The 26413-nt window shown below is 37.1% G+C and overlaps 2 protein-coding genes across 2 annotated transcripts; one reads left to right on the top strand and one right to left on the bottom strand.

Moving 5' to 3' along the window:
* The first annotated feature begins 11827 nt into the window (after positions 1–11827).
* On the top strand, positions 11828–12763 carry LOC131415641 (olfactory receptor 6C2-like). Its single transcript, XM_058557469.1, has one exon. The coding sequence runs from the start codon at positions 11828–11830 to the stop codon at positions 12761–12763; it is 936 nt and encodes a 311-aa protein (XP_058413452.1).
* An 11934-nt stretch (positions 12764–24697) lies between these two features.
* On the bottom strand, positions 24698–25627 carry LOC131416518 (olfactory receptor 6C4-like). The gene has a single exon (XM_058559198.1). The coding sequence runs from the start codon at positions 25625–25627 to the stop codon at positions 24698–24700; it is 930 nt and encodes a 309-aa protein (XP_058415181.1).
* Between the last annotated feature and the right edge of the window lie 786 nt (positions 25628–26413).

The raw sequence follows: 26413 nt of genomic DNA, 5'->3' as shown, positions 1-26413 counted from the left end.
TTCCTTTTGATTGGAGAATTTAATGTATTTAAATATAAATTAATTTTTGATAGGTAAGGACTTACTAATGCCATCTGATTGTTTTCTGGCTGTTTTAAAGTTTCTTTGTCCTTTTCTGCCTCTCTTTTTCTCTTCCTTTATGAATTGATGATTTTCTGTAGGAGTGTGCTTTGATTCTCTTTATCTTTTGTGTATCCTCTGTAGGTTCTTGCTTTGTGGTTACCATGAGGCTTACGTAAAACATCTTATAGATATAACAGTCTATTAAGCTGATAACAACTTAACTTTAATTGCACAGAAAAACTATCCTTTTATTCCCCCCCACATTTGAAGTTTTTAATATCACAGTTTATCTCTTTTCATATAGTGTACCCATTAACAAATTATTGTAGCTACAGTTATTTTTAATACTTTTGTCCATAAGGCTATATACTAGTGTTAAGTGATTAACATAACACCATATTACAGTATTAGAGCATTGTGAGTTTGACTATATACTTCAGAAGTATATAGAAATATGAAAACATATTTTCATTTGCTTTCCTGTTACTAATTAGCAGCCCTCATATCTGTTTGAAGAATTCCTTTTAGCAATTCTTGTGAGGCAGGTCTAGCAGTTTCCCTCAACTTACTTTGTTTGCGAATGTTCTTATCTCTCCTTCATTTCTGAAGGACAACTTTGCCGGGTGAAATATTCTTGGTTGGCAGTTTTTTCTTCCAGCACTTTGAATATATCATCATACTCTCTCCTGGTCTGTAAGGGTTTTTCTGAGAGATCTACTGATAGCCTTATTGGGTTTCTCATGTATGTGAGGGTTTTTTTTTTTTTCTGTTGCTGCTTTTGAAATTCTCCCTTTGTCTTTGATTTTAGACACTTTTATTATAACATGTTTTGGAGAAGATTGTTTTGGGTTGAAATTAGGAAGGGACCTATGAGCTTCATATACATAGATGTCCAGATCTCTCCCCAGTTTTGAGAAGTTCTCAGTCATTATTTCTTTGAATAAGCTTTCTACATTTTTGTCTTTCTGCACCTTTCTCCCTCTTTCTCCTCTGAGACTCTAATAATGCATAGATTGTTTCTCTAGTGGTAGCCCATAGTTTACATAGGCCTTCTTCACTCTTTTTCATCCTTTTTTCTTGTTCTCCTCCAGAAATTTTAAAATTATCTGACCTCTACTTCGCAGATTCTTTTTTATGTTTTATCCAGTCTTCTGTTGATGCTCACTGTTGCATTTTTAATTTTATTCATTGTATTCTTAAGATCTAGAATTTCTGTTTGGTTCTTTTTTATGATTTCTAGCTCCCTGTTAAAATTCACATTTGTTCATGTATTGTTTTTTCTGATTTTGTCAAATTGTCTTTTTGTGATTTCTTATAGCTCACTGAGATTCCTTAAAACAACTATTTTAAATTCTTTTTGGGCAAATTGCAGATCTCCATTTCTTTGGGGTTATTACTGAAAGATTATTGTGTTCCTTCGTTGGTGTCATGTCTCCTTGATTTTTCATGTTCCTTGAAGTCCTCCATTGATGTCTTCACATTTGAGGAAGCAGTCACCTCCAGTCTTTACTGACTTTCTTCAAGAGAGAAATACATTCCTTCTGTCCTGTTAAGGATTCTGAGGCTCTGTCAGAACTTTTTTATGTATATGCCTGCTCCATGCTTTTGTTCCCTCTTGTGGGGGAATTTTTAAGATTGTGTTCCTTCTCTGGATCCTGCAAAGCCAGGCTAGGAGCCGACAGCCTCTCTCGTTTGCTTTCCCTAGGGCAGTGCTGAATGTTCAAGATTGTGTGCTTCCTCCCAGGCCCATAGAGTCAGGCCAGCTTTCTGCATATGCTCACCAGCCATCTGCAAGGGCTCTCTCTCGTGACTGTCAGGGGAACACACAGGGAGCCAGGCAAAGGGTGGGAGGGGTGTGATTGAGGCTTGCGGAACATGGGGAGTGCCTGTGTGTCAGTTAGGGGGATCTGCAGGCGAGTCCTCCAAGCAGTTAGTAGAATCCATGTCCCTTTGATATGTTCCATTCCAAGCCCTGGCTGCCATTCTCCCAGCTGCTTACTGCCCCCAAGTCATGCAGTTTGCCACTGATGGATGGAGCAAGAAAGACATGTGCCTCTTTGGAAGTTCCCAGACAGCTGGGAAGCTGGGCTCTCACTTTCCCCCGTGTGAGAAATCACAGGCATAAAAGGTCTCTCTTGGCACTGAGCTGTGCCTCCTTGGGGGAGGGATGATGTGGGCAAAGTGAAACTGTTCCTTTTACTCTAAAGCATTCAATCTCAGTGTTTTTTTAATCCAACAGTCTGGAATTTCTCCAGTAGACTCTCAGACTTCCACAAAGGCACTCTTGTCCATGGGTGATTGTGAAAATTTGTATTATTTAGGGAAAGAAGGTAGAAAACCTATTCCCTCATGTTGATGACATCATTCATTCCTCATTTTCAACCTTTTAACATCCTACTGCTCTAAGTGTGTCTCAGATACAACACATTGCTGCATTTATTTATGATTGTTTTTAATCCAATTTGAGGGCCTTTGTCTTTTTTATTATGAGATTTATTGATATATTCTTTTTATAATTACTGTTATAGTAGGACTGATTTCTGCTATCTTATTCTATACCTTTCATTCATTCTACCTGTTATTACTTTTTTATCTTTTCCTATCTTTACTTAGATAGGTACTTTTTATTTTGTTGATTTAGAAATTATAAATTCTATTTTATTTTCATGATACATACCTTAACTTAAGATTCATCCTTGCTCATTTTCATCTATTGATTTCTTAAACTTATACGTTTCTATTTCTTTCTTGGATCACAACAAATATGTGATCTTTTTTCCTGATTGTTTAACGCAGCCTGCAGACACACCCAGGCAGAGAGCACAGCCAGTGACCCCGCCCAATCGCAGAGCAGAGTCTCCAGCCTCACCCAACTGAGTGGCACAGCTGGAAGTCCCTTCCAACCAGAGAACCCAGCCAATGTCTCCCCCAACAGCAGAGCAGAGCCAACAGCCTACCCAATCAGGAATCCCAGCCTGTAGCTCTGCTCAAATTCAGGCTATGGTCCTGCAAAATCACAAAGCACGACCTGAGGCCCCGTCTCACAGCAAAGCCCTGCCTGGGACTCCACCTGAGCTTGGAGTCCAGTCAGTAGCACCAACCACTTGAGGAGCACAGCCTGAGGCTCCACCCAACCAGGCTCATTTGCTGAGCCCACCCCACAGCCCCGTCCAATCATGGAGTATAACCAGCAACATCACCCTTCCAGAGAACATGGCCTGCAACTCTGCTCACTAAAGGTGATTGCAGAGCCCAGCTAGTGCCCCACCTGACTTTGAAGCACAGCCAGCAGCCCCAACCAACAGGGAGCCCACCCAGTGGCCCCACTCTTAACATGGAGCCCAGCCAGCAGGTCCACAAAACTATGGAGCCCGGTTAGAGACACCACCCCAACCTCAGAGCACAGGTGCCCCCTCACCCACCTAGAGCCCCAGATAGCAAGTTCTGCCTGCCCACGGCACCATCAGCTGAACTGTCATCATCCCAGGCTAGACTAAGTGGTGACAGTCTTTTCCTGCCAAACTGAACCGGTAAGGCAGGTTTTGAAATCGTCTGGGTAATAGTGTATTTTTCTATTTTCTAGTTTTTTACTTTTAACATATCTGTACATTTATATTTAAAACGGATTCCAAGTGCAGCATCTAGTTTGGCCTCGTGCTTCATCTGATATGACAATCTTTGAATCTTTGGGTTTACACTTACCATTTTACTGCTCGTTTCCTGTTTTTCCCATCTTTTCACACTCACTGCAATGTCTAAAAGGAAAAGGAAAAGGAATATCATGTGTTGCTGAGGATTTGGATCAACTAGAATTCTCTTACCTGACTAGTGTGTGAGTTTAAGTTTAATTAATTAGTACCATGACTTTGGAGATCTGTTTCTGGTACTTGTTAGCACTAAACATACACTATGACCCAATAATATCACTCGTAAGTATGTAATAGTGAAGCAAAAGGAATATATACGTCCATCAAATGAAATGTACAAAAATGTTCTTAGCAGCTTTGTTTATAGTATCCCCAAACTGGAATCACCCTAATGATCTTAAGTAGTAAAAAGAATAAATAAATTTTTATATATTTGTGCAATGAGAATGATAGAACTATAACTATATGAAACAAAATATATAAAGCTCACAAATATAATTTTGGATGCAAGAAACCAGAAACTGTATGATTTCATTTATATAAAGTTCAAAAAAAGTTGAAAACAATTAATGCAACTATAAAGGTCAAGGTTAATGTCACCTTTGGACAAGTAGCTATTCTCGGGTATGAAGAGTGAGTCTTTGGCAATTATCTATTGTTCTGGCTCTGGTTACATGTATGCATTCACTGTTTGAAAATTCATTAAAGCGTGCATTTATCTGTATACATGGTATACATGGATTAAAAGTAATTATGGCTATTAATACTATCCTGCCCTCCAAGGAAGATATACAAATGATCAATAAACACATGAAAAGATGCTGAATATCATTAATTATCATGGAAATGCAAATCAAAGCCACAATGAGATACCACTTCACACCCACTGAGATGGCTAGAATCAAGAAGTCAGATAATAACAAGTGTTGGCAAGTTATGGAGGACTAGGAGTCCTCATACACTGCTGGTGGAATGTAAAGTCTACAGCCACTTTGGAAAACAGTCTGGCAGTTCCTCAAATGATTAAACACAGAGTTATCATGTGCCTTTCCTCATAGCGAGTCCACTTCTAAATATGTACACAAGAGAAATGGAAACATATGCCCACACAAAAACTCATACACAACTTGTTTATAACAGCATTATTCATAATAGCCAAAAGGTGGAAAACACTCAAATGACCACCAACGAATGGACAAATGGATAAATAAAATGTGGTATAGTCATATGTGTTTATATTTCAAAGGGATCCCTAGTACAGTATATTGTCGGGCCTTATACTTTATTCAACATGACAATCTCTGTATGATTAGTTTTTATTTACCTCTATGGTAAATATTATTTGGCCATAAAAAGTAATGATGTAATGATACATGCTAAAACTTGGATGAACCTTGAAAACATTATGCTAAGTGATATAAGCAAGTTACGAACACCAAATATCATATGATTCAACTCGTATGAAAGCCCAGAATAGGGAAATCCATAAAAACAGAAAGTAGATTAGTGGTTGCTTAGGGCTGGGAGGGGGAGGTGAGTTGGGAATGATAGCTGAAAGGTACAGAGCTTCTTTTTGTGGTAATGAAAATATTCTAAAATTGACTATGGTGATGGTGGCACATATGTGTGAATAAACTAAAAGCCATTGAATCATACACGTTAAACGGGTAAATTGTATAATAAAAGAATTATATCTCAATAAAGTGTTAAAAAATCTTGTCAATTACATTACAAGAAATTACTATTTCAGGATAATTTCACTTGTAATCAAACACACAAAAGTCTCAAATAAAATATTAGCAAAATTAATCCAGTGATATATAAAACGGATGGTAAGAGGCCGGCCCGGTAGTGCAAGCAGTTAAGTGCGCGTATTCCGCTGCACTAGCCCAGGGTTCGCCGGTTCGGACCCGGGTGCACACCAACCGACAATAAGAATTGTCAAGCCATGCTGTAGCGGCGTCCCATATAAAGTGGAGGAAGATGGACATGGATGTTAGCCCAGGGCCAATCTTCCTCACAAAAAACAAAAAAAAGGATGGTAAACCAAGATAAACTTTTATTAATTCTTGATATCCAAGGCTGGTTTGACATTTGAAAATCAATTAATGTAATTTACCACATTAATTGAATATGAATAAAAATCATATAATTCTGTCAATAGATTTTAAAAACTTTGATAAAATTCCCTATCTACTCACGACAAAACTCTTTAGCAAATTAAAAGAGAGAACTTTTTTAATCTGATAAACTATATCCATATACCCGCAAATTCCTAGCAAACATCATACTTAATGTTGAAATATTGATAGTTTACCTCTGAGATCAGGAACAAGACAAGGATATTTGATATTGTCACTTCTACTCAACACAATACTGGAGGTCGTAGCCAGAAAAATAACTTAAGAAAAAGGGATAAAATATATAACAATTTTAAAGGAATACATCAAAGTTCATTTATTTAGAGGTAAAATTGTGTTTATGTGGAAAATCCAAAATAATCTAAGAAAAATTTTAGAATTTATTAGGCAACTTAAACTTCGTCGATACAAAGTCAACATTCGATAATCAATTTTGCTTCTATACACTAGAAATGAAAAATTAGAGGATAAGTATTTTAAATGATTTCCTTTACAATAGCACCCAAAACAATGAATATTTATAAATAAATCTAAAGAGTCATGTGCAATAATTCTAAATACACAGACACATATGCAGCCAAAGAAAAACCTACATAATATTGAAAGAAATTAAAGAGTAACTAAATAAATGAATGGGGATAAGATGCTAATGGATTGGAAGACTCAGTACTCTAAAAATGTAAATTGTTGCCAAACTGGTCCATTGATTTAAAGCAAACTCCACCAAAATCTTAGTAAATTATTTTTCTGTAAATTGACAATCTGATTCTAAAACTTATATGGAAATGCAAAGGATCAAGACTAGAAAAACACTCCTGAAAAAGAACCAAATTATATTGGCAATAGTACAAAAAAATAGACCCCTAGGATAGAACAGGAAGTGCAGAACAGACCCATGTGAATGTGCCCCTGCCTCCGTTTCTCCAAGTCTTTCTCTGTATCCCTGCTTCCCTTGGGCTCTCCTTCCCTGCCTCAACCCCTATCTCCCCCTGCCCAGTAGAAGCTCCAGTATTGCTGTTGTTGAGGACCTGCCCTCCTCTCTCAATAACTGACCCACGTTTATAAAAGATCTGAAGGCATTTCCACAGTGAATGTGATTGCTGCAATGCTGTGAGGATGTATGGAATATTTTAATATTTATTTTGGATGAGGAGAGGGGCTACGAGCCAGTACAGGCAGTTACATGCAGATGTGATTCTCTGGCTACAGCACAGACTTCTCAGTTCACAGCTACTACGCTTTATGAAAAGCTGACACTGCTGAGCATTGGGGAAGAGAGAGGGTCATCTCTGGGCGTATGATAAAATGGTGGATACTGAGCACAATACACCCAGATCTTGCATTCTTCATAAGCAGAATGACACCTTTGGGTTTAGCAAGGTCCTTGTGTGTTTTGACTGTGAAAAAGCAGTAGTTGAGTTATGAAATAGCCATGATTAACGGATATATATGAATACTAATTAGTTCTACCTTAATAGGACCACTGGATGAGCTATACGATCAGTAGAATGAAATAAATAAACATTAATTCTCCTAATCACTGAAATAAGACATTTTAAAAACTAATAATCAATAATCTGGGGAGGATTGACTTGAGTAGGTCATACAAGTGTGTCCTGTAACAAAAACCATCAGATGGCCCCAGCATTGAAACAATGTAAAGAGAACACAATGAGGATCAGATTGTCATTTTATCATCTGAGTTTTTTTTCTTTTTTTTTTTTTTTGCTCAAACTGATGCTATTATGAGTGCATTTCTTATCCTGTAGACACTGCCCCATAAATGCTGGTTAATTTTTTCTCTTCTTTTCTTTTCTTTTTTTTTTTTGCCAAAGTTAATTTCACTGCAGATTCATTAGTGGTTTGCATAGGGTCACCAAGGATGTTTCTGTTTTTCACTTAATTATTCCCCGTGCACTTAGGCAGATAAACCCATTAAAGCACATGCCATTTCTATTAATGAAAATTTGTAGAGCAACTCATTTCTTTGTACAGAGAGGTCAGACCATCATCCCTTCCACAGCCGGGAGAGTTGCTGGCATTTATTTGCCGTAGTTTGTCCATTTCTCAGTCACAGAGTTCAGGGAGATATTACTTAATAGTTTAATGAGAGATAGGAACTCTCATCAGATTCTATTTCAGACTTGGTGATGAGAAGAGCAAAGGGGGCTGTTCTCTGTGACAAAGCATATCACCTCTTACTGGAACAGCATGTGGGGCTTAAAAGTATGCAGAAGTTAACTCAAAATTACAGGCACTAGCACCTAATGTTTCTCAGACTCAGGAAAGGACTTGGGTTAAATTTCCCAGAAAGTCATGGGGAACCACCAGAAAGTAAGTATGAAATGTTTGTCATTTATATGCCTAAAGGTTTGGGAACTGGAACCCTGGCAGTTGTATAAAAGCAATCCCTGGGTAAAGGCTGTGAGTTTAGATATTTCTGCTAGAAAATCTAAGCCCAAGGAGTACCTCCATGTTCAGAGAGGATTTGAAGAGTAATCTCTGAGCTGCACATTGTTCTGTATGACCTAATAATGAATCTGAACATGACTCTTGAGCAGTGTTCTTGGAAGAGATCAGAATTGAGGACAAAACCAGCTATGTAACACCTGGGGAGTGTAGTCGCTGCCACAGTATAACAGTTTAATGAGAGGTGCCAAAAAAGGATTTCAAAAAATATTTCTCCCCTTTTCATAGACTCTTAGAACATGAGGGTTAGAAACAATTTCAAAGTGGCAACCACCCATTTAAATCATCTTGCTAAGTGGTTATTTAACTTATCCTTGAACATTTCCAGTCTATCCCTTGAACTGACTCAGTCCCAAAAGAATCCACCATAATTAAAGTCAAGTTAATTAGGTTAGACTACATTCTAGGACTTGAACCTTTGAGGTTATTTGTGTTTTATTGGTGCATTCAAATAACTTACATTAAAAATGTGAAATAAGTACATGATTTAAAATATTATATGGTCAGGAAAAAATAATGATGTTGATTTTGTACTTAAATGAACATTTAGAATAAAGTGGTGTACCTCACTTATAAGGAAAATACCAATGAAACAATTATCAGGATTATCTTGTCAGTAAAAAATATTGAAAATAATACCCTGAATAGTAATGCCCAAAATCCCCAAGGCTTCGGGAAACAGAGATTCTCTTACAAATGGTGGGAGCATACACTGGGACACATTTTCTAAAGCACTAGCTTGGTAATAAGTATGGGAAGCCCTTTATTCAATATTTCTTTTTTGACCAGTTTTTAAATGTGAAATTAATCTGATGAGGACAAAAAGATTTATATACAAGAATGCCCTCAAAAACATTATTATATAAAAAATTGAAGCAACCTTAATGTTCAATATTAGAAGTATTAATATTATAATTTTCTTTCTTACATGAAGGGATATAGTAAGAAGTAAAATTGTGTTTTTGGAGAATGGTTAATGACATGAGGAAAATCCATCATAAGTGTTTTAAAAATAATTGAATGGATAAAGTGAGGTTAAGTGAGGAAAACATCAAGTGTTATTTATAATATATTAATTTTATAAAACACAAATAACAGCATTACATAATTGTATATGTAAAAACAGGTTGTAAAGAAACACAACAAGATGTTAATAAGGATGAACTGTGTGTGATGTGATTGTAGGAGATTTTCCTTTCTTTCTTATACTTTTCTATTGGTTCTAGATGAATGTAAGTGAATATGTACTCATTTTATTATGAAGGATTCAAGTACTGTTTTTATCTTTAAAGAGAAAAATAATAAATAGCAATTCTCCATAATTTAAAATTATCCTTAATAACAAGAAGTGAAATAGTCATGGCCTAAAACTTCAGTATTATATATAATCTCCTTCTACTAATGATTTTCCACCATCAGTAATCATTCAAACAAAGACGTGAAATTATTTACAAATCTCATTCCAGCAATTTCCTTCAAATTAAGGACACAAAATTATATATTTTTATGATGTGTGATGGTGTACCACCCAGGGATACTAATGGGGGGTCAGGGTATTGGCCGGCATGAAGGCATTGGGTTATGCAGGTAAAGGAGCTGAAGAGAACAGTAGAGGCACAAAGTGGGAAGCAGCGTGGCTCTCATGAAACACTCGTGTCTTAGCCTGGCAGAGCAGTCTCTGCATGAGCACACGTTATTTATTTGCTGACACTCAGGCAAATCCTTTATCCTTTAGGCCTAGGTCAGCAGCCTCCTCCTGTGAAGGCGTCTATAAACACTGCATACTGTGGCAGCTCTCCTCAGTAGAAATGATGCCTTCTCTAGGCACAGAGGGAAACAGCACTTAAGGTAGTTTCTGAGAAATGTCTTAAAGCATCACATAAAAAAAATTCATATTGCAAAATTATTGGTGTCTCATGGGGAGATTTCATTCTTTCTAGTGATTTATTGAAGAAACCCAGATGCCCCAGAAATACTGTTTGCCACTAAGAAACACTTTAAAAGCTAACATTTTAATTAATTAGTGATTATTAGAATTGACTGAGGATGAGTAATTGCCCCAAATCCTAAAATTACAGCTTTCCTGGAAACACTTAAACTTTGGATCCAGTTTGACCTGGGTTAGATTCCAGCTCTGACACTTCTGAAAAGTATAGTATTGCCCCAATCACTGGGAAGGGTAAGTGAATAGGTAGAAAATGTGAGAAATAAAAGTACTCAAGGGCTTCCTGGAATGTGGTGAAATGATGGCTTCTTTGACATGATCCTCAAAAGAAGCTTATTTATTCCTCATGTCATATTTAATCCTTGTTAAGTATTAAGGCCTGATACTAACAGTTCTTTGGGGGAATAAGCATAGTCTGAGTCTATCATAGGGCCAGAGTGCTGAAGAGTAAGAGGTGTCTTGAAGCAATGACAGGGGCAGCGATGGTTGGTGACATTCCCAAGGGCAAAGTGAGTCTTCAGAAAAATGAATCATGGCAAAGTCAACACTTTCCCCAAGTGGTCAACTTCCTCTGCCCACCAGGAGAACATAGATTTCATGTTATTAATGGAGTTGTCAAGTAGCCTCAGAAGGCATTTGGGAGCTGAAATATCTGTGCATAAACTACAAAACCCCAATAAGGATCATGAAAGCCTAAGGACAGGATTCTATTCTCGGAAAGATCTTCAAAACATCCCATTTGTCAGTATTCTGGGAAGGCTTGAGATGGTGGGACGTTAGACAACAGATGAGTGTTGAAATAGGAATTCAGGAAAGGAAACAAGACAGAGGCTTTTCAAACTGAAACATGGGAGGGACACAAACAAATATTTCAGCATATTATCATAAAGGGGGAGCAAAGAAGAAGTTCTAGAGGAGTATGGGACTCAAGAAATTTCGTCGTAACTCTGTGCTATTGCTGTCAGGTCACCCAAACAGAAAAGGCTTCTTTAGGGTTTTGGGGAGATTAAGGAATTATTTGAAGGGAACAAGTGTTACAAAGCATGGAAAATAATACAACTAAGCCACTGATCATATTACATGTATTATATTACCATAGAGTGTGAGAATGATTTGCTGATATGCTGTCCTGCCAGATGGGGAGATAAAATTTTTAGACAGATTTTTTTCTATTTACTAACATTTATGGATCTCCTGCTCTACATTGAGGACTGGGGATACCATAATGGCTGCCCTAATCTCAGAGGACTGTGAGATCCTTGTGGTATTTTCTATCTACTTTAAAACTGGTCCTGTAACTGGAGTGGAAATGAAAGTTCAGATAGGTATTTTCCATAAACCACATTCTGAAGACCAAGGTAAAGCAGGAAAATGAGGCCCAATGCAATCACTTCTACACCTTATTATTGAGGATCAAATAAAAGTTTAGAAATGTGCTTCTCCTGGCTGGCTTGGCTACTTTTCTCTATACAGCTTATTGAAATATTATTTTTATATTCTACTCCTCAGATTCAAAGTTTATGATTTCTTAATACAGACTCATTATATATCTGAAGACAGCGATGAAAAATCATTCTGCAATAACAAGATTCATCCTACTAGGACTAACAGATGACCCACAACTACAGGTTTTTCTTTCAGTATTTCTGTTTCTCACCTACATTTTCGCTGTTGCTGGAAATCTGATCATTATCCTCCTCACTCTGGTGGATTCTCACCTTAAAACACCCATGTATTTTTTCCTTCAGAATTTCTCCATCTTAGAAATAACATTTACAACTGTCTGTGTTCCTCGATTTCTGTACAGCATGACAACTGGGGACAAAAGTGTTACCTATGATGCTTGTGTCATCCAATTATTTTTTGTCATCCTCATTGGAGCAACAGAATTTTTTCTTCTGACTGTCATGTCCTATGACCGCTACGTGGCCATCTGCAAGCCCCTGCACTACAGCACTATCATGAATGAAAGGGTGTGCACCATTCTGGTCCTTTGCTGTTGGCTGGTGGGGTTAATTGTCATACTCCCACCGCTTAGCCTGGGAGTTCAGCTAGAGTTTTGTAACTCTAATCTCGTTGACCATTTTGGCTGTGATGCATCTCCCCTTCTGATGATTGTATGCTCAGATACTCAATTTGTAGAGCAACTTGTTTTAATCATGGCTGTGCTGACCCTCATATTGACACTAGTCTGTGTAATCATGTCCTACACATACATCATCAAGACTATTTTAAGACTCCCTTCAGCTCAGCAAAGAAAAAAGGCTTTCTCCACCTGTTCTTCCCACATGATTGTAGTTTCCATCACATATGGAAGTTGCATCTTCATCTATATCAAACCAGCAAAGGAAGGAGTGGCCATTAATAAGATGGTGTCATTGCTTAACACCTCAGTTATCCCTTTGATGAACCCTTTCATTTATACTCTCCGGAATAAGCAAGTCAAACAAGCCTTCAAGGACTCAATAAAAAAGATGGCATTTCTTTCAAGGAATTAGGAAACTAAAAAGATTTTTAGAAATAAAAAAAATCATATAAGTATCTTATCTTTTACTATATGTTCTAATTCAAATCTGCAGTACCCTACTGAAGTAACAGTCTGATCAACCACTACACTTCCTTTTCTTTTACTCTTAGAACCACAGACTGAAGTAAGCATTATGGCCTTACTTCAAATAGATCTTCTTACATAATGGTTCACTTTCATAACTGAGCATAAATATAGATTTCCAGAGTGCAAACAACACCTCACCATCCTTATGTCTGAAACACAAAAAGGCAGTAACAAAAAATTGAGTTGTGTTTTTATCTATTCATACCTTTAAATTAATAGCTTTTTCAAGGCAAAAATTATTTATCTCAGTATTCTGTCCTAGTCTAGCATCCACTGTCTCAAGAAAAATGGGTCGATGTAATTTATTTCTAATTTTTTTTCTAACACAAACCACCCTACTACAGACTAAGATGGAGCTATTTCATTATACTAATTTGCTATTAAAGTGGAACTTTTTTCAGTGTTTTAAATTATTTATTTTTGGCATTACAGTCCTCTATTTTTTCCAGTTTTCTTGAGATATAATTGACATACAACATTATATAAGTTTAAGTTGTACAACATAATGATTTGATATACATATATATTGAGAAATGATTACCACAATAAGTTTAGTTAACATCCATTACCTCGCATAGTTACAGTTCTTTTTCTTGTGATGAGAACTTTTTATGAATTACTCTCTTAGCTACTTTCAAATAAACAATATAGTATTGTTAGCTATAGTCACCATGCTGTACATTACATCCCCAGAACATATTTATCTTATAACTGGAAGTTTGTACATTTTGACATTCTTCACCCATTTCCCTCACCCCTCCCACCTTCGGCAATCTGTTCTCTGTTCCCATGCAATTTGTTTTTGTAGATTCCACATGTAAGTGATATCATACAGTATTTGTCTTTCTCTGTCTGACTTATTTCATTTAGCATAATGCCCTCAAATTCCATCTATGTTGTTGAAAATGGCAGGATTTCCTGCTTTTTTAAGGCTGAATAATACATATATACATATAAAATGTAAAACATGAATAATATAAAATATATAAAACATTATATTAATATATGATAGAAGTAATATTAATACAATATAGATATATATAAAATATATGAATAATATAAAAATATAAATAAATATATATGTATATCACATTTCCTTTATCAATTCATCCACCAGTGGACACTTAGGTTGTTTCCATGTCTTGGCTATTGCAAATAATGCTACAATAAACATAGGGGTGCAGATATCTCTTTGAGATAATGATTTAATTTCCTTTGAGTATATACCAAGAAGAGGGATTGCTGGATCATATATAGCTCTATTTTAGCTTTTTGAGGAATCTTCATACTGTTTTCCATAATGACTATAACAATTTACTTTCCCACCCACAGAGTGTCAGAGTTCTCTTTCCTCTACAACCTCACGAACACTATTATCTTTGACTTTTTTATTATAGCCATCCTAACAGGTGTGAGGTGATATCTCATTGAGGTTTTGATTTGCATTTCTCTAATGAGTAGTGATGTTGAGCACCTTTTCATGAACGTGTTGGCCATTTGTATGTCTTCTTTGTAAAAATGTCTATTCAAGTCCTTTGCCCATTTTTGAATTGGGTTGTTGAGGTTTTTTGCTACTGAGTTGTAGGAGTTCCTTATATATTTTGGACATAACCTCAGATGAGATATATGGTTTGCAAATATTTTCTCCCATTCCATATATTGTCTTTTCATTTTGCTGATTGTTTCCTTTGCTGTGCAGAAGCTTTTTAGCTTGATTTAGTTTCACTTGTATAATTTTGCTTTTGTTGCCTGAGTTTTTGGTGTCATATCCAAAAAATTATCGCCAAGGCCAATGTCAAGGAGATATTTCACTATATAATTTTTTTTCTAGGAGTTTTTCTTCTGGGGGTTTTACATATTCAGGTCTTATGTTTAAATATTAAATTCATTTTGAGTTGATTTTTCTGTATGGTATAAGATAAGGGTCCAGTTTTATTCTTTTGCATATGGATAGCCATTTTCCCAACACCATTTAGTAAAGAGACTACCTTTTCCCCATTGTGGCTGCCCATCTATTTCAGTCCTAGAGACATCATGGTCATTTAGCCAATACCAGAGATTTCTGTGTTTCAAATCTTTCAGCTCTACTGGCCACTATAGTAACCACACTAACCTTATCTTTTGGATTTAAGTGCTGCCACCTGACCACTACACTCCAGGGTCCCGTAATCCCATTGAATTCAAGGAGCCCCATTTTTTTTTGTGTGAGGAAAATCAACCCTGAGCTAACACCCAGTATCAATCCTCCTCTTTTTTTTGCTGAGAGAGATTTGCCCTGAGCTACCATCCGTGCCCATCTTCCTCTACTACTTTATATGGGACGCTGTCACAGCATGGCTTGACAAGTAGTGTGTTGGGGCTCGCCCAGTATCTGAAACTGCGACCCTCGGGCCACTGAAGCAGAGCACACGCACTTAACTGCTGCACCACCAGGCCAGCCCCAAGGAGCCCTTTTCAATAGCACCATCTCCACAGTCATCCTTAGATTTTAGAGCATTTCATCCTTAGACTACTGAGCATTTCAGGAAGCCAAGGCTCCCTGTCAACAATGTATTTCTCAAAGGCTGATGAATGGAATGTCCTCTAGAATTTCCTGGGCTATGGTTAAAGTAGATAAGCAAGCCTCATATAATAAATCTACTCCAGTATTCCAATCACCTTAAGTCTTTGGATGCCTTCCTCAACAACACAAGTAGGAAGTTCTGGAATCTCAACTTCGTTCAGTGTAGGGCACATTTGGGCCAAGTAGTCATGTCCAGCAACTTGAGAGACCAGCATTCATATCAGTAAATTTAACCCAATCCAATGTTTCTTCTCACTTTACCCTGATTCCAAAACTCTTATGATTAATTCCCGTAGATATTCCTCAGGTTTCTGTTGCTATAAATTAGTTGTCTTGAAATTCTTTAGGTGTGTATGGTACATGCTTCTGGACCATATTGTGTACCCAGTGCCCTGGAGTCTGCTTGAACTTGAGTCTGCTTATTGGACTCCAAGCAATGAGATAAAGTGAGGATACGTCTTGAACAAGTTCAGCATTCTCCTGCAAGAAAACTATCTCAAAAGAGCTCATTACATCTTCTTCAGGCAAGAAGAGATCAAACTCTTGAGACAGGATATTGATGGGGTCAAGGCAGGTCGCCCCAAGATGTGCCACTCTGGTATGTGTATTATTTCGAGCTGAAGTTAATACAGGCTCAGAAGACTCAGGAAGAACATTTGGCCTTCCCCACAATTGCCTAAAAGAATTTAAGATAGAAGGCCTGTTCCAGGAAGGAGCTAATACAATAACATAACTATAGTATAATATAAAATAGGTGTGATAAGAGAGGCACCAACAAGCCTATCTTATTGAAATTCTGTCTCTCACGCCACATCCTCTGTAGGTAAACAGTTGTCTAACAAACATTTGCTTTTCCATCTCCACGTGAATTGCCTTCCTCCCCTTTGAAGTCCAAAACCACTAATCCCAACATCTTCCTTTGCCTGCACATGAAGATGTTAAGATGACAACCTCAGCCAGATGACTGAGTTACCTAGTTTTTCCCAGATCTCTCCCATGTTTACAAGTTATAAAGCTTTGTTTGATTTTCTCCTGTTATTCTATTTCATGTCAATTTAATTCATAGCCCAGCCAGAAAGGACCCAGAGTGTGTAGGGGATAGGTCTTCCTCCCCTACAATATAAATGTCTGCTTCTCTGGCAAAGGTGGCTAGGTAGAATATGGGGCTTCCATGGAATCTACTCATATGTACCCTCTAGTAACCCCTGGAGGTTGTGAATTCACTTTGCATAGAAATTAATTCATCCACAAGATTAGACTTGGGTTGGTTTCCAGAAGTTTCAACCCTGTAGCTACCTGAGACACTGATTTCTTTTAAGGAAGTCATAGTTTTCTGACTTCCTTTTTATATCTTGAGATGGGAACTTAAAATCCTGAGATCATATCTTTTCTTTCTCCAAGTTCTCCAAATAATTAGAGACAACCAACAAAAATTACAGGTTTTTTTTATTTTATTTATTTATTTTTTTCCCCAAAGCCCCAGTAGACAGTTGTATGTCATAGCTGGACATCCTTCTAGTTGCTGTATGTGGGACGCGGCCTTAGCATAGCCAGAGAAGCGGTGCATTGTGCGCACCCGGGATCTGAACCAGGGGCCGCCAGCAGCGGAGGGCCGCACCCAACAGCTAAGCCACGGGGCCGGCCCAAAATTACGGTTTTTATATTCCCCATTTTCCTCTGAAATATTGCATGACAGCAGTTACTTGGTAAAAGCAAGCTATAAGAGCAGCACATCCTTAATAGGTGACCTACTTAAATGAGGGCTGCAAAGTATTATGGATATTTCTGCAAATTAACATTTAGTGTGTGCTTGACTCATGTCTAAGCTAGATTGCAAGATCTTGACTGGCATCTTATTTCCTACAGGCCTTCCCTGATATTGCTGCCACCAACACCCACTCCAAATAATAATAAACTTCTATTAGGTTGCAAAGAGTGCTACTCACTTCATCAGATGAGGGACCAATCATTTTGATACTGCCAAACAAAAACAGTTTTAAGAGGAAACAAAATTTAATCATAACCAAAGAAAAGAAATGTTTACAGGAATATTTATTTTTTTTAACAGATTTATTTATTTATTTATTTTTTTGTGAGGAAGATCAGCCCTGAGCTAACATCCATGATAATCCTCCTCTTTTTTGCTGAGGAAGACTGGCTCTGAGCTAACATCTATTGCCAATCCCCCTCCATTTTTTTCCCCCCAAAGCCCCAGTAGATAGTTGTATGTCACAGTTGCACATCCTTCTAGTTGCTGTATGTGGGACGCGGCCTCAGCATGGCCAGAGAAGCGATGCATTGGTGCATGCCCGGGATCCGAACCTGGGCCGCCAGTAGCAGAGCACGTGCACTTAACCACTAAGCCACGGGGCCGGCCCTACGGGAATATTTAGAATAAGCAAAGCAGCAAGTAATGATTTTTAGTCACTCTAGATTTTCAACACTTGACCAACACTTGTTGTTTCTTGTCTTTTTGATAATAGACATTCTAACAGGTGTGAGGTGATATCTCATTGTGGTTTTGATTTGAAATTCTCTGGTGATTAACGATGTTGAGCATCTTTTCATGTACCTGTTGGCCATCTGTATGTGTTCTTTGGGGAAATGTCTATTCAGATCTTGTCCATTTTTTTAATTAGATTGTTTATTTTGCTATTGACTTGTATGAATTCTTTATATATTTTGGATACTAGCCCTTTATCAGATATATGATCTGCAAATATTTTCTTCCATTGACATGGGTTACTTTTTCACTTTGTGGATGGTTTCCTTTGCTGTGCAGAAGCTTTTCAGTCTGATGTAGTCTCACTTGTTTATTTTTGCTTTTGTTACTTTTGCTTTTGGTGTCAGATTCAAGAAATCATCATCAAGACCTATGTCAATGAGCTTACTGTCTATATTTTCTTCTAGGAGTTTAATGGTTTCAGGTCTTATATTCAAGTCTTTAATCCATTTTGAGCTAATTTTCGTGTATAGTGTAAGATAGTGTCCAGTTTTATTCTTTCACACAAGGCTGTCCAGTTTTCCCAACACCATTTACTGAAGAGACTGATCTTTTGCCATCGTATATTCATGGCTCCTTTGTCATAAATTAATTGACCATGTATGCATGGGTGTATTTCTGAGCTCTCTATTCTGTTTCACTTATCTATGTGTCTGTTTTTATGCCAATACCATACTGTTTTAGTTACTACAGCTTTGTAATTTAGTTTGAAATCAAGGAGTGTGATGCCTTCAGTTTTGTTCTTTCTCAATATTGCTTTGGCTATTCAGGGTTTTTTTTGTGGTTCCATACAAATTTTAGGATTATTTTTTATTTCTTTGAAAAATGTCATTGGAATTTTGACAGGGATTGCATTGAATCTGTAGATTGCTTTGGGTAGTATGGACATTTTAACAATATTGATTCTTTCAAACAATGAGCATGAAATGTTTTTCCATTTATTTGTGACTTCCTCAATTTCTTTCATTCATGTTTTGTAATTTTCGATATACAGGTCTTTCACCTCCTTGGTTAAATTTATTTCTACGTATTTTTTTTTGATGGAATTCTAAATGGGATTGTTTTCTTTCTTTCTCTTTCTAATAGGTCATTATTAGTTATAGAAACACAACAGATTTTTGTGTATTGATTTTGTATCCTGCAACTTTACTGAATTTGTTTGTTAGTTCTAACAGGTTTTTTTTTCCTTTGGTAAGAAAGATGGGCTCTGAGCTAACATCTGTTGCCCATCTTCCTCTTTTTGCTTGAGGAAGTTTGTTGCTGAGCTAACATCTGCACCAGTCTTCCTCTGCTTTGTATGTTGGAGGCCACCACAGCATGGCTTGATGAGCAGTGTGCAGGTCCACACCCAGGATCCGAACCTGCAGACCCTGGGCCACCGAAGCAGAACACACGAACCCAACCACTATGCCACCAGGCTGGTCCCTCTAGGAGTTTTTTTATGGAGTCTTTAGGGTTTTCTGTGTATAAAATCATGTTCTCTGCAAATAGTGACAGTTTTACTTCTTTTCCAGTTTGGATGAATTTTATTTCTTTTTCTTGCCTAATTTCTCTGGCTAGGACTTCCAATACTATATTGAATAGAGCAGTAAGAGTGGTCATCTCGTCTTGTTCTTGATTTTAGAGGAAAGTGTTTCAGCTTTTCACTGCTGAGTATAATGTCAGCTATGGGCTTGTCACGTATGACCTTTGTTCTGTGGAGGTATATTCCCTTTATACTTGCTTCATTGAGAGTTTTAAAAATTTTATTACATAAAAAGAAGAAAATGTAAAAAGGACAGCACACTTCTTGGTAGAAAGAACGAAATCCAGAATGTTTAAGTTTGTGTGCTTTCTCCCGATCCCATAGAGTCAGGCCAGTTTTGTGCACATGCTGACAAGCCATCTGCAAAGGCTCACTCTCACCACTGTGCTGGGAGCGCACAGGGAGGCAGCCACAGGGTGGGAGGGTGTGTAGTTGAGGCTTGTGGAACATTGGGGTTCCAGTGGATCAGTTGGGGGAATCTGCATGTGAGGAATCTCAAATACTCCTGGGTGGGCTTCCTGATGGCGCCCTCATAGTGGTTAGCAGGATCCACCTCCCTTCGGTATGTTCCCTCTGTGCCCTGGCTGCTGCTCTCCTGGCTGCTCGCTGCCCCCCAATCATGCCATTTGCAGCTCAGATTTCTGGATGAGACAAGAAAGAAATGTACCTCTTTGGCAGTTCCTGCACAACTAGGGAAGCTGGGTGCTCACTCATGCACTCGCACTTTCCCCTATGTGAGAAATCATGGGCCTAGGAAGGTCTCTCTTGGCGCTGAGCTGTGCTACCTTGCAGGAGTAATGATGTGGGCAAAGTGAAACTGTTCCTCTTAGCCTTTTCAAACACTCAATCTCAGATTTTTTTTTCCTCCAATGATCTGCTAGAATTTCTCCACCGGACTCTCAGACTTCCACAAAGGCACTTTTGTCAATGAGTGGTTGTCAAAATTGGTATTCGTTGAGGGGAAGATGGTAGAAAACCTCTTCTGCCATGTTGATGGTGTCACACATTCCTTTTATTTCCAACCTTTTAATATCCTACTGCTTTAAGTGTGTCTCTTATATACAACACATTGCTAGATTTATTTATTTTTATTTTTAGTCCAATTTGAGGATCATTGTCTTTTTTTATTATGGGATTCACTGATACATTCTTTTTATAATTACTATTATAGTAGGACTGGTTTCTGCCATCTTATTCTAGATACTCCATTTATTCTACTTATTCCTTTTTATCATTTTCTATCTTTCGTAGATGAATACTTTTTATTTTGTTGATTTAAAAGTTATAAATTCTATTTTCTTTTCAGGGTGGATATCTTAATTTAAGAATCATCTTTGTCTGTTTTTATCTATTGATTTCGTAAACTTATACTTTTATTTCTTTCTTGGATACCAACAAATATATTATTATTATTATTATTTTGCATGTTAATTTGGACCCTCTTCACAACCCCACCATGTACTTGTTTCCTAGAATTTTAGTTCTGGTTATGGATATAGACTTTCTCTCTCTTATTCTTCTTTGAGTCTTACTTTTTAAAAAGATCAATATGATTTATATGATTTAGTATGATTGATATAAATTATATTATCATTTTTATGTTTCATATTATTTGCATCATTCTTCTGAGTTTATTTATCCTCTTACTTGAGTATTTCTTCTAAAAGTGTTTTCAGATTTGATCTTTGTATGGCAAGCCTTCTGAGGTGTTCTTTTATTTTACCATCACATTTAAATGTCTGATTTCTTAATGTGTCTATTTTCCTTATCAATCCCATCTCAGTATACTCAGACATATCCATCTTTCTCTACTAAAGAAAGTGTTACTGTTTCCTTCTTTTATCTTTCCTCTACTCTTCACTTGTAACTCTTATTATCTAAGTTAAATTTGGCATCTGCTCCTGTGTCTCTTGGTGCCTGTTTATCTATCTACCTACCTATCTAATCTCTTTATTGTTTTCTGTTGTCTATTGATTTTCTTTATTGTTTTCTGTTGCTTTATGGGAGAGTTTCTCAGATCTCTAATCTCAGAGAGTTTATCACTATTTTTGTTTTGGTTCTATCTCTCCTGGTGTTAGCCTCATCTGTTTTGTTCTTTATTTCATTTATTAGGTTTTTCAGCGGTATTTTTTACCTAGTTATTTTAATAATGTTTTCTCCTTTGTCTTACCTGTATCATTTTTATCTTTTTGAGGAAATTATACTTATTTTAAATTCTTGATGTTTCTGTTCCAATAATTCTTCTTTGCATCATATGTTGTATGGTGTGTAATCTTGTCCCCCTACCCCTGCAGTAGATATATTCCTCAGATGAGTGGTAGTTTTGGTTTCTGAGCTCATTACCTCTGAATAGCTTCAACTATACTGTCTAGTGATATGTATGGGCAGAAGCTTAAGCCCAGGTTTGTGACCTTCTGAATGAATTAAAAGAAATGACAAACATGATCCTCAGGCCAGAGAGTATAAGTTATTACAGAACTGTTCTTATCTTATTTAGCCTCTTAAAAAAATCTCTTTTTTTCTTTTGAATTTTATTTTAAACTCTTTGTAAAAAATAGCATTGGGAGAGAACTGCCTATTTAAATTTGTAATCTGTAAATCCACAACCCCTGGGGTTTAGGGAGAGAGGATAGAGGAATGAATGCCCAAGAGTGACAGATTAGCCCTCAGTTGTTTTATTATCTCATCATCCTAGCACTGCCCTGAAATTACCTTGAGAATACTAGGCAGGTAAAGCTGTTTCTTTTGATTCTTGTCTGCAGTGGTGACAGGAGGGATAAAACCCACCAACTTAGACATTTAGACACTGACCATTCCAAGAGGTCAGCTGCAGAATCAGTAACCCCTTCCTTTGCTTACCTATGACTTGGAGTGTTTCCAAGTATGTATTAACATAAAGCCAGCTTAGATGAACAGTTTCAGAAGAGCGTGACTTGTCTCGTTTTTGAACAAGCTCATTTAGAAGTTGATACATTCCTTCCAAAATTCATTTCTACATGCTTATGTTATGAACGCTGAGTCAAGCCTGGGCTACTGTTCTTGAACTTTGGTTTACACCAAGTACTCTTCTTCTTGATTGTAACATACTCAGAGATATCCAGGTCACATAGAGTTGACAGTAGCCCAGTCCTAACAATCTGCTACCAAGTGTTCTGATTGGCTTTATCTGAAGCCGGTGTAAGACCCTCACAGATCTGGCTATCCAATGATGCAATTGGACATAAGAGAAATGCAAATAAGCAGTCCTTGGTGCAGAGGGATTTGAAGTAGAATAGCCAACATCTTTACAGTCCCAATTATAACAGAATAGTCAATTTAGTACCTAGTCTTAAGAGTTAAGCACCAGTTTTTTGAAAAAGATATTGTCTACCATTATCATACAGTTATAATGGATATCATTTATTAAACACCTAATAAGTAACGACTTTTTAAATATTTTACACCTATTATCTCACTTAATGCTCAAAACTATCCTATAAGATAGACACGATTGTTATCCACATTTTAGAGTTGAGAAAAGTAAGCCTTAGAGAGGTCAATAACTATTCCAAGGAGACTCTGGTAGAAGGTTGCGAATCTGGGATTTGAACTAAAGCCTATATGTTTAACCACTCTATGGCATTGTCTTCCACTTCACCATAGGTTTTGGTAGAAATGTGGATTTGGGGGAACTTACTGATTCAGATGTGGCTGTTTAAGAACATTTCTCTATCAATTAATAGGTAGTCAATGAATTTGGAATAAATTGAGAGTCATCACTAATCTCTACGTTAACCACCAAAGAAACCCAGATATTCAAAATAGTGATGGCTTTACATAAAAGACCTTTTATTAAAAATATTATACACTCTTCAATATTTTCTGTAGTTCTGGGAATTTTTTCTCATGATCAATCCAATACAGCTTGTTCCTTAGCTGCCTAAGAAGCATCATCCCGCTCAATGTTATGTCCACACGTGAAGGATGTGAATACACCAGATGATGTTCCACTTGTACCCCAAGTAGTAAACACAGTTCTACAATGATTTAGGATATAAGTAAGCTATGTGCAAGTACTCAGATTTCTAAAATGTCCTTAGTTCCATTAAAGTTGAGGCCCTACCATCACCTATTCAAATTCAAGTTTTTGTTACCTTAAATCCATGTGTGGAGTTCTTGGTAGGCTAGTCTATTCCCAGTTCATTACTAAGAGTCATATTTTGGAACATTCTAGATATAAAACTTTATTGATATTTTATATTCTTTTTCACTTTATGAAACAGACATCCATGGCTTACATTTAAAACAAAAGCAAAACTTTGGAGAAATGTCAAAAGAATGGAGCCATATCACAGAATCTGTCCTTCTAATATCCAACAAAAGGAAACAATAAGATGAAAATAAAATCACAATAGAAAAATAATCACCAGAAACTGCCGAAGAGAGAGAGTGGGAGATCTTAGCCATTAGCTGAAAAAGATGTCAGCTATGAAAAGCAACAATAGATCCTTCAGGAGGATTGAGAGACTTCTAACCTTGCCTCTAGAAAACTCTTCTAATCCTAGCTTCTGAAAATTGACATATAAGTTGACAAAATCTTGAGAATTTTTGCCCCAGTTGGAGAAAAGTAGACCAACGTATATCCTTTTTAATATTGTTCCTTTATGGATGGATGGCTACAGTTGAAACATAAAATAAAAAGGAAGCAGCATAAAATTATTGACACTGTGAAAGAAGCATAGTCTCAGGTGCAATGATGAAGAACAATCCCAATGCCTGAGTTCCTTCCAAACAATGCTGATAACATCACTTCCTTCCTTAAAACTTCTCTTGACTCACCAATGTCCAACTAACTCCATACTTTGTAATTAAATATCTTCATGATCTGGTCTCTCATTCTCACTCCAAATTCTTACCTTCATAGTCTCCTATATAAGCAATATGTTTTGCCTCTGAAATTTCAAATCATTTCCAGAAAACAGTTAACTCTTTCCAACTGTTCTTTTTATGGATTCTCATTCATCTTTCTCTGATAACATTTACCATGTTATTTTATATTTGTAAACTTATTACACAAATTTGTACTCTATACACTTTTCCATCACACTTAACTGTAGATTTCTTGAAATTAGGACACATTCCTTTCATATTTTTATCCTCAAGGCCCAGTTCAGCTGCTATAAAATAGTAGACACTCAATACATATTTATTAAGTGAAATATAATTTCACTGAAACGTATTCTGTTTTTTAAGTCTTTACTATCTTTTTGACAGTGTCCTTGAATGCTCGCTTCACTTGCTGATTTCTTAGAGTGTAAATGAAGGGGTTTAATGAAGGAGTAATTGAAGTAATGAGCACAGATATTCCTTTGTTGAAAGCACCTTCCTCTTTTGCAGAAGGATTAATGTACATAAACATGCAGCTGCCATAAGACAGGGAGATGACAATCATGTGTGAGGAACAAGTGGAAAAAGCCTTTGTCCTTTGCTGGGCAGAAGGAATCCTCAGAATGGTCCTGATAATATATGTATAAGAAAGTATCACCAGCACCAGAGTAACCACTAGAGTCACAACTGCCAAGAAGATGACCATCATTTCTAAAAGGCTTGTATCTGAGCAGGCAAGCTCCAGGAGTGGCCCATAGTCACAGAAATAGTGATTCAGCACATTGGAAGCACAGAAATTCACCTTGCTCATCAGGATGATTGGGGGAAAGATAGCTAGGAATCCCCCCAGCCAGGAGCAGAACACAAGCTGTAGGCAGACTCTGCTGCTCATGATGGTCAGGTAATGCAGGGGTTTGCAGATGGCCACATAGCGGTCATAGGACATACAAGCCAGAAGGCAAAACTCTGTTCCCCCAAGAAATATAGCAAAAAAATACTGGGTCAGGCATCCAGCAAAGCTGATGACTTTATTTCCTGTTATCATGCTGGTCAGAAATCTGGGAATAAAAATGGATGTGAAGGAAATTTCTAAGAGGGAGAAATTCCGGAGGAAGAAGTACATGGGGGTCTGGAGGTGGGGGTCTACTAGAGTGAGTATGATGATGGTCAGATTTCCTAGGACACTTAGCATGTAGGTGAGGAACAGAAAGATGAAGATCACAACTTGGACTTCAGGTTGGTTTGTGAGGCCCAACAGAATGAACTCAGTAAACGTGGTCCTGTTTTTCATTGTTGACCTTTAGTAGATCTAAAGGGAAAAGGTAAGAATGATGAAAAACAAAGTTTCTCAGGGTGGGAGACATAAAGCTGATTGTAATCAACAGGATCAGGTCATATATTACTCTCCATCCCTTTGGCCCAAACCAATGTCCCATTGGACTGGACTCGTTTCCATGGAAGCCCTGTATCTTCTATGTAAGTGACCTTATTCTTAAAGCCTTTGTAATTCCTCAAATCAATCTATTCCTGGACACTTAACAGAATCTATTAGAGAATAATTACTCAAAATTTTTTCAGAGGAATATGTTTTTGAACCTATCCTTTCCTCCCAACATGTTTATGAAATCTCCACTTTTAAGTCACTTTCCCGACTCTCTTAAACTCTTCTGCTTCTGTGCTATTGGTAGAAATATCTCTAGCTGATTCTGTTTTCTGTGCTTTAGGACTTTAAGATGTTTCGTTCAGTCCCCTCTCACAGTAGAGTGTGAGTTTTTTTGTTAAATGAACAAGGCTCGGGCATCAATAAATCATATTAATTAGCATTTTCTTATATGTTTCTCTGCCTCGTTCACAGTCTCCTAGGCACTGATTTGGTATATATCTTTAAGAATAGAGATCTTGAGAGACCCACATGCAGCATCTCAGAGTGGATTTTGCTCCAAGTCTTGAAGATTCCTCAGTGGCAAATTTAGGATGATAGTTTATCATGCCTCAATATTTCCCGTCCTCTATTCTTTCCATACAGAAACCAGGATGGGTGACATCCATGTTTCTAACAATAAAAGTCTTTTATAGA

This window comes from Diceros bicornis, chromosome 17, assembly GCF_020826845.1.
Source record: "Diceros bicornis minor isolate mBicDic1 chromosome 17, mDicBic1.mat.cur, whole genome shotgun sequence".
NCBI classification, from domain to species: Eukaryota; Metazoa; Chordata; class Mammalia; order Perissodactyla; family Rhinocerotidae; genus Diceros; species Diceros bicornis.
Note: the sequence above shows the minus strand (reverse complement) of the source record. Positions and strands in the feature narration are given on the sequence as shown.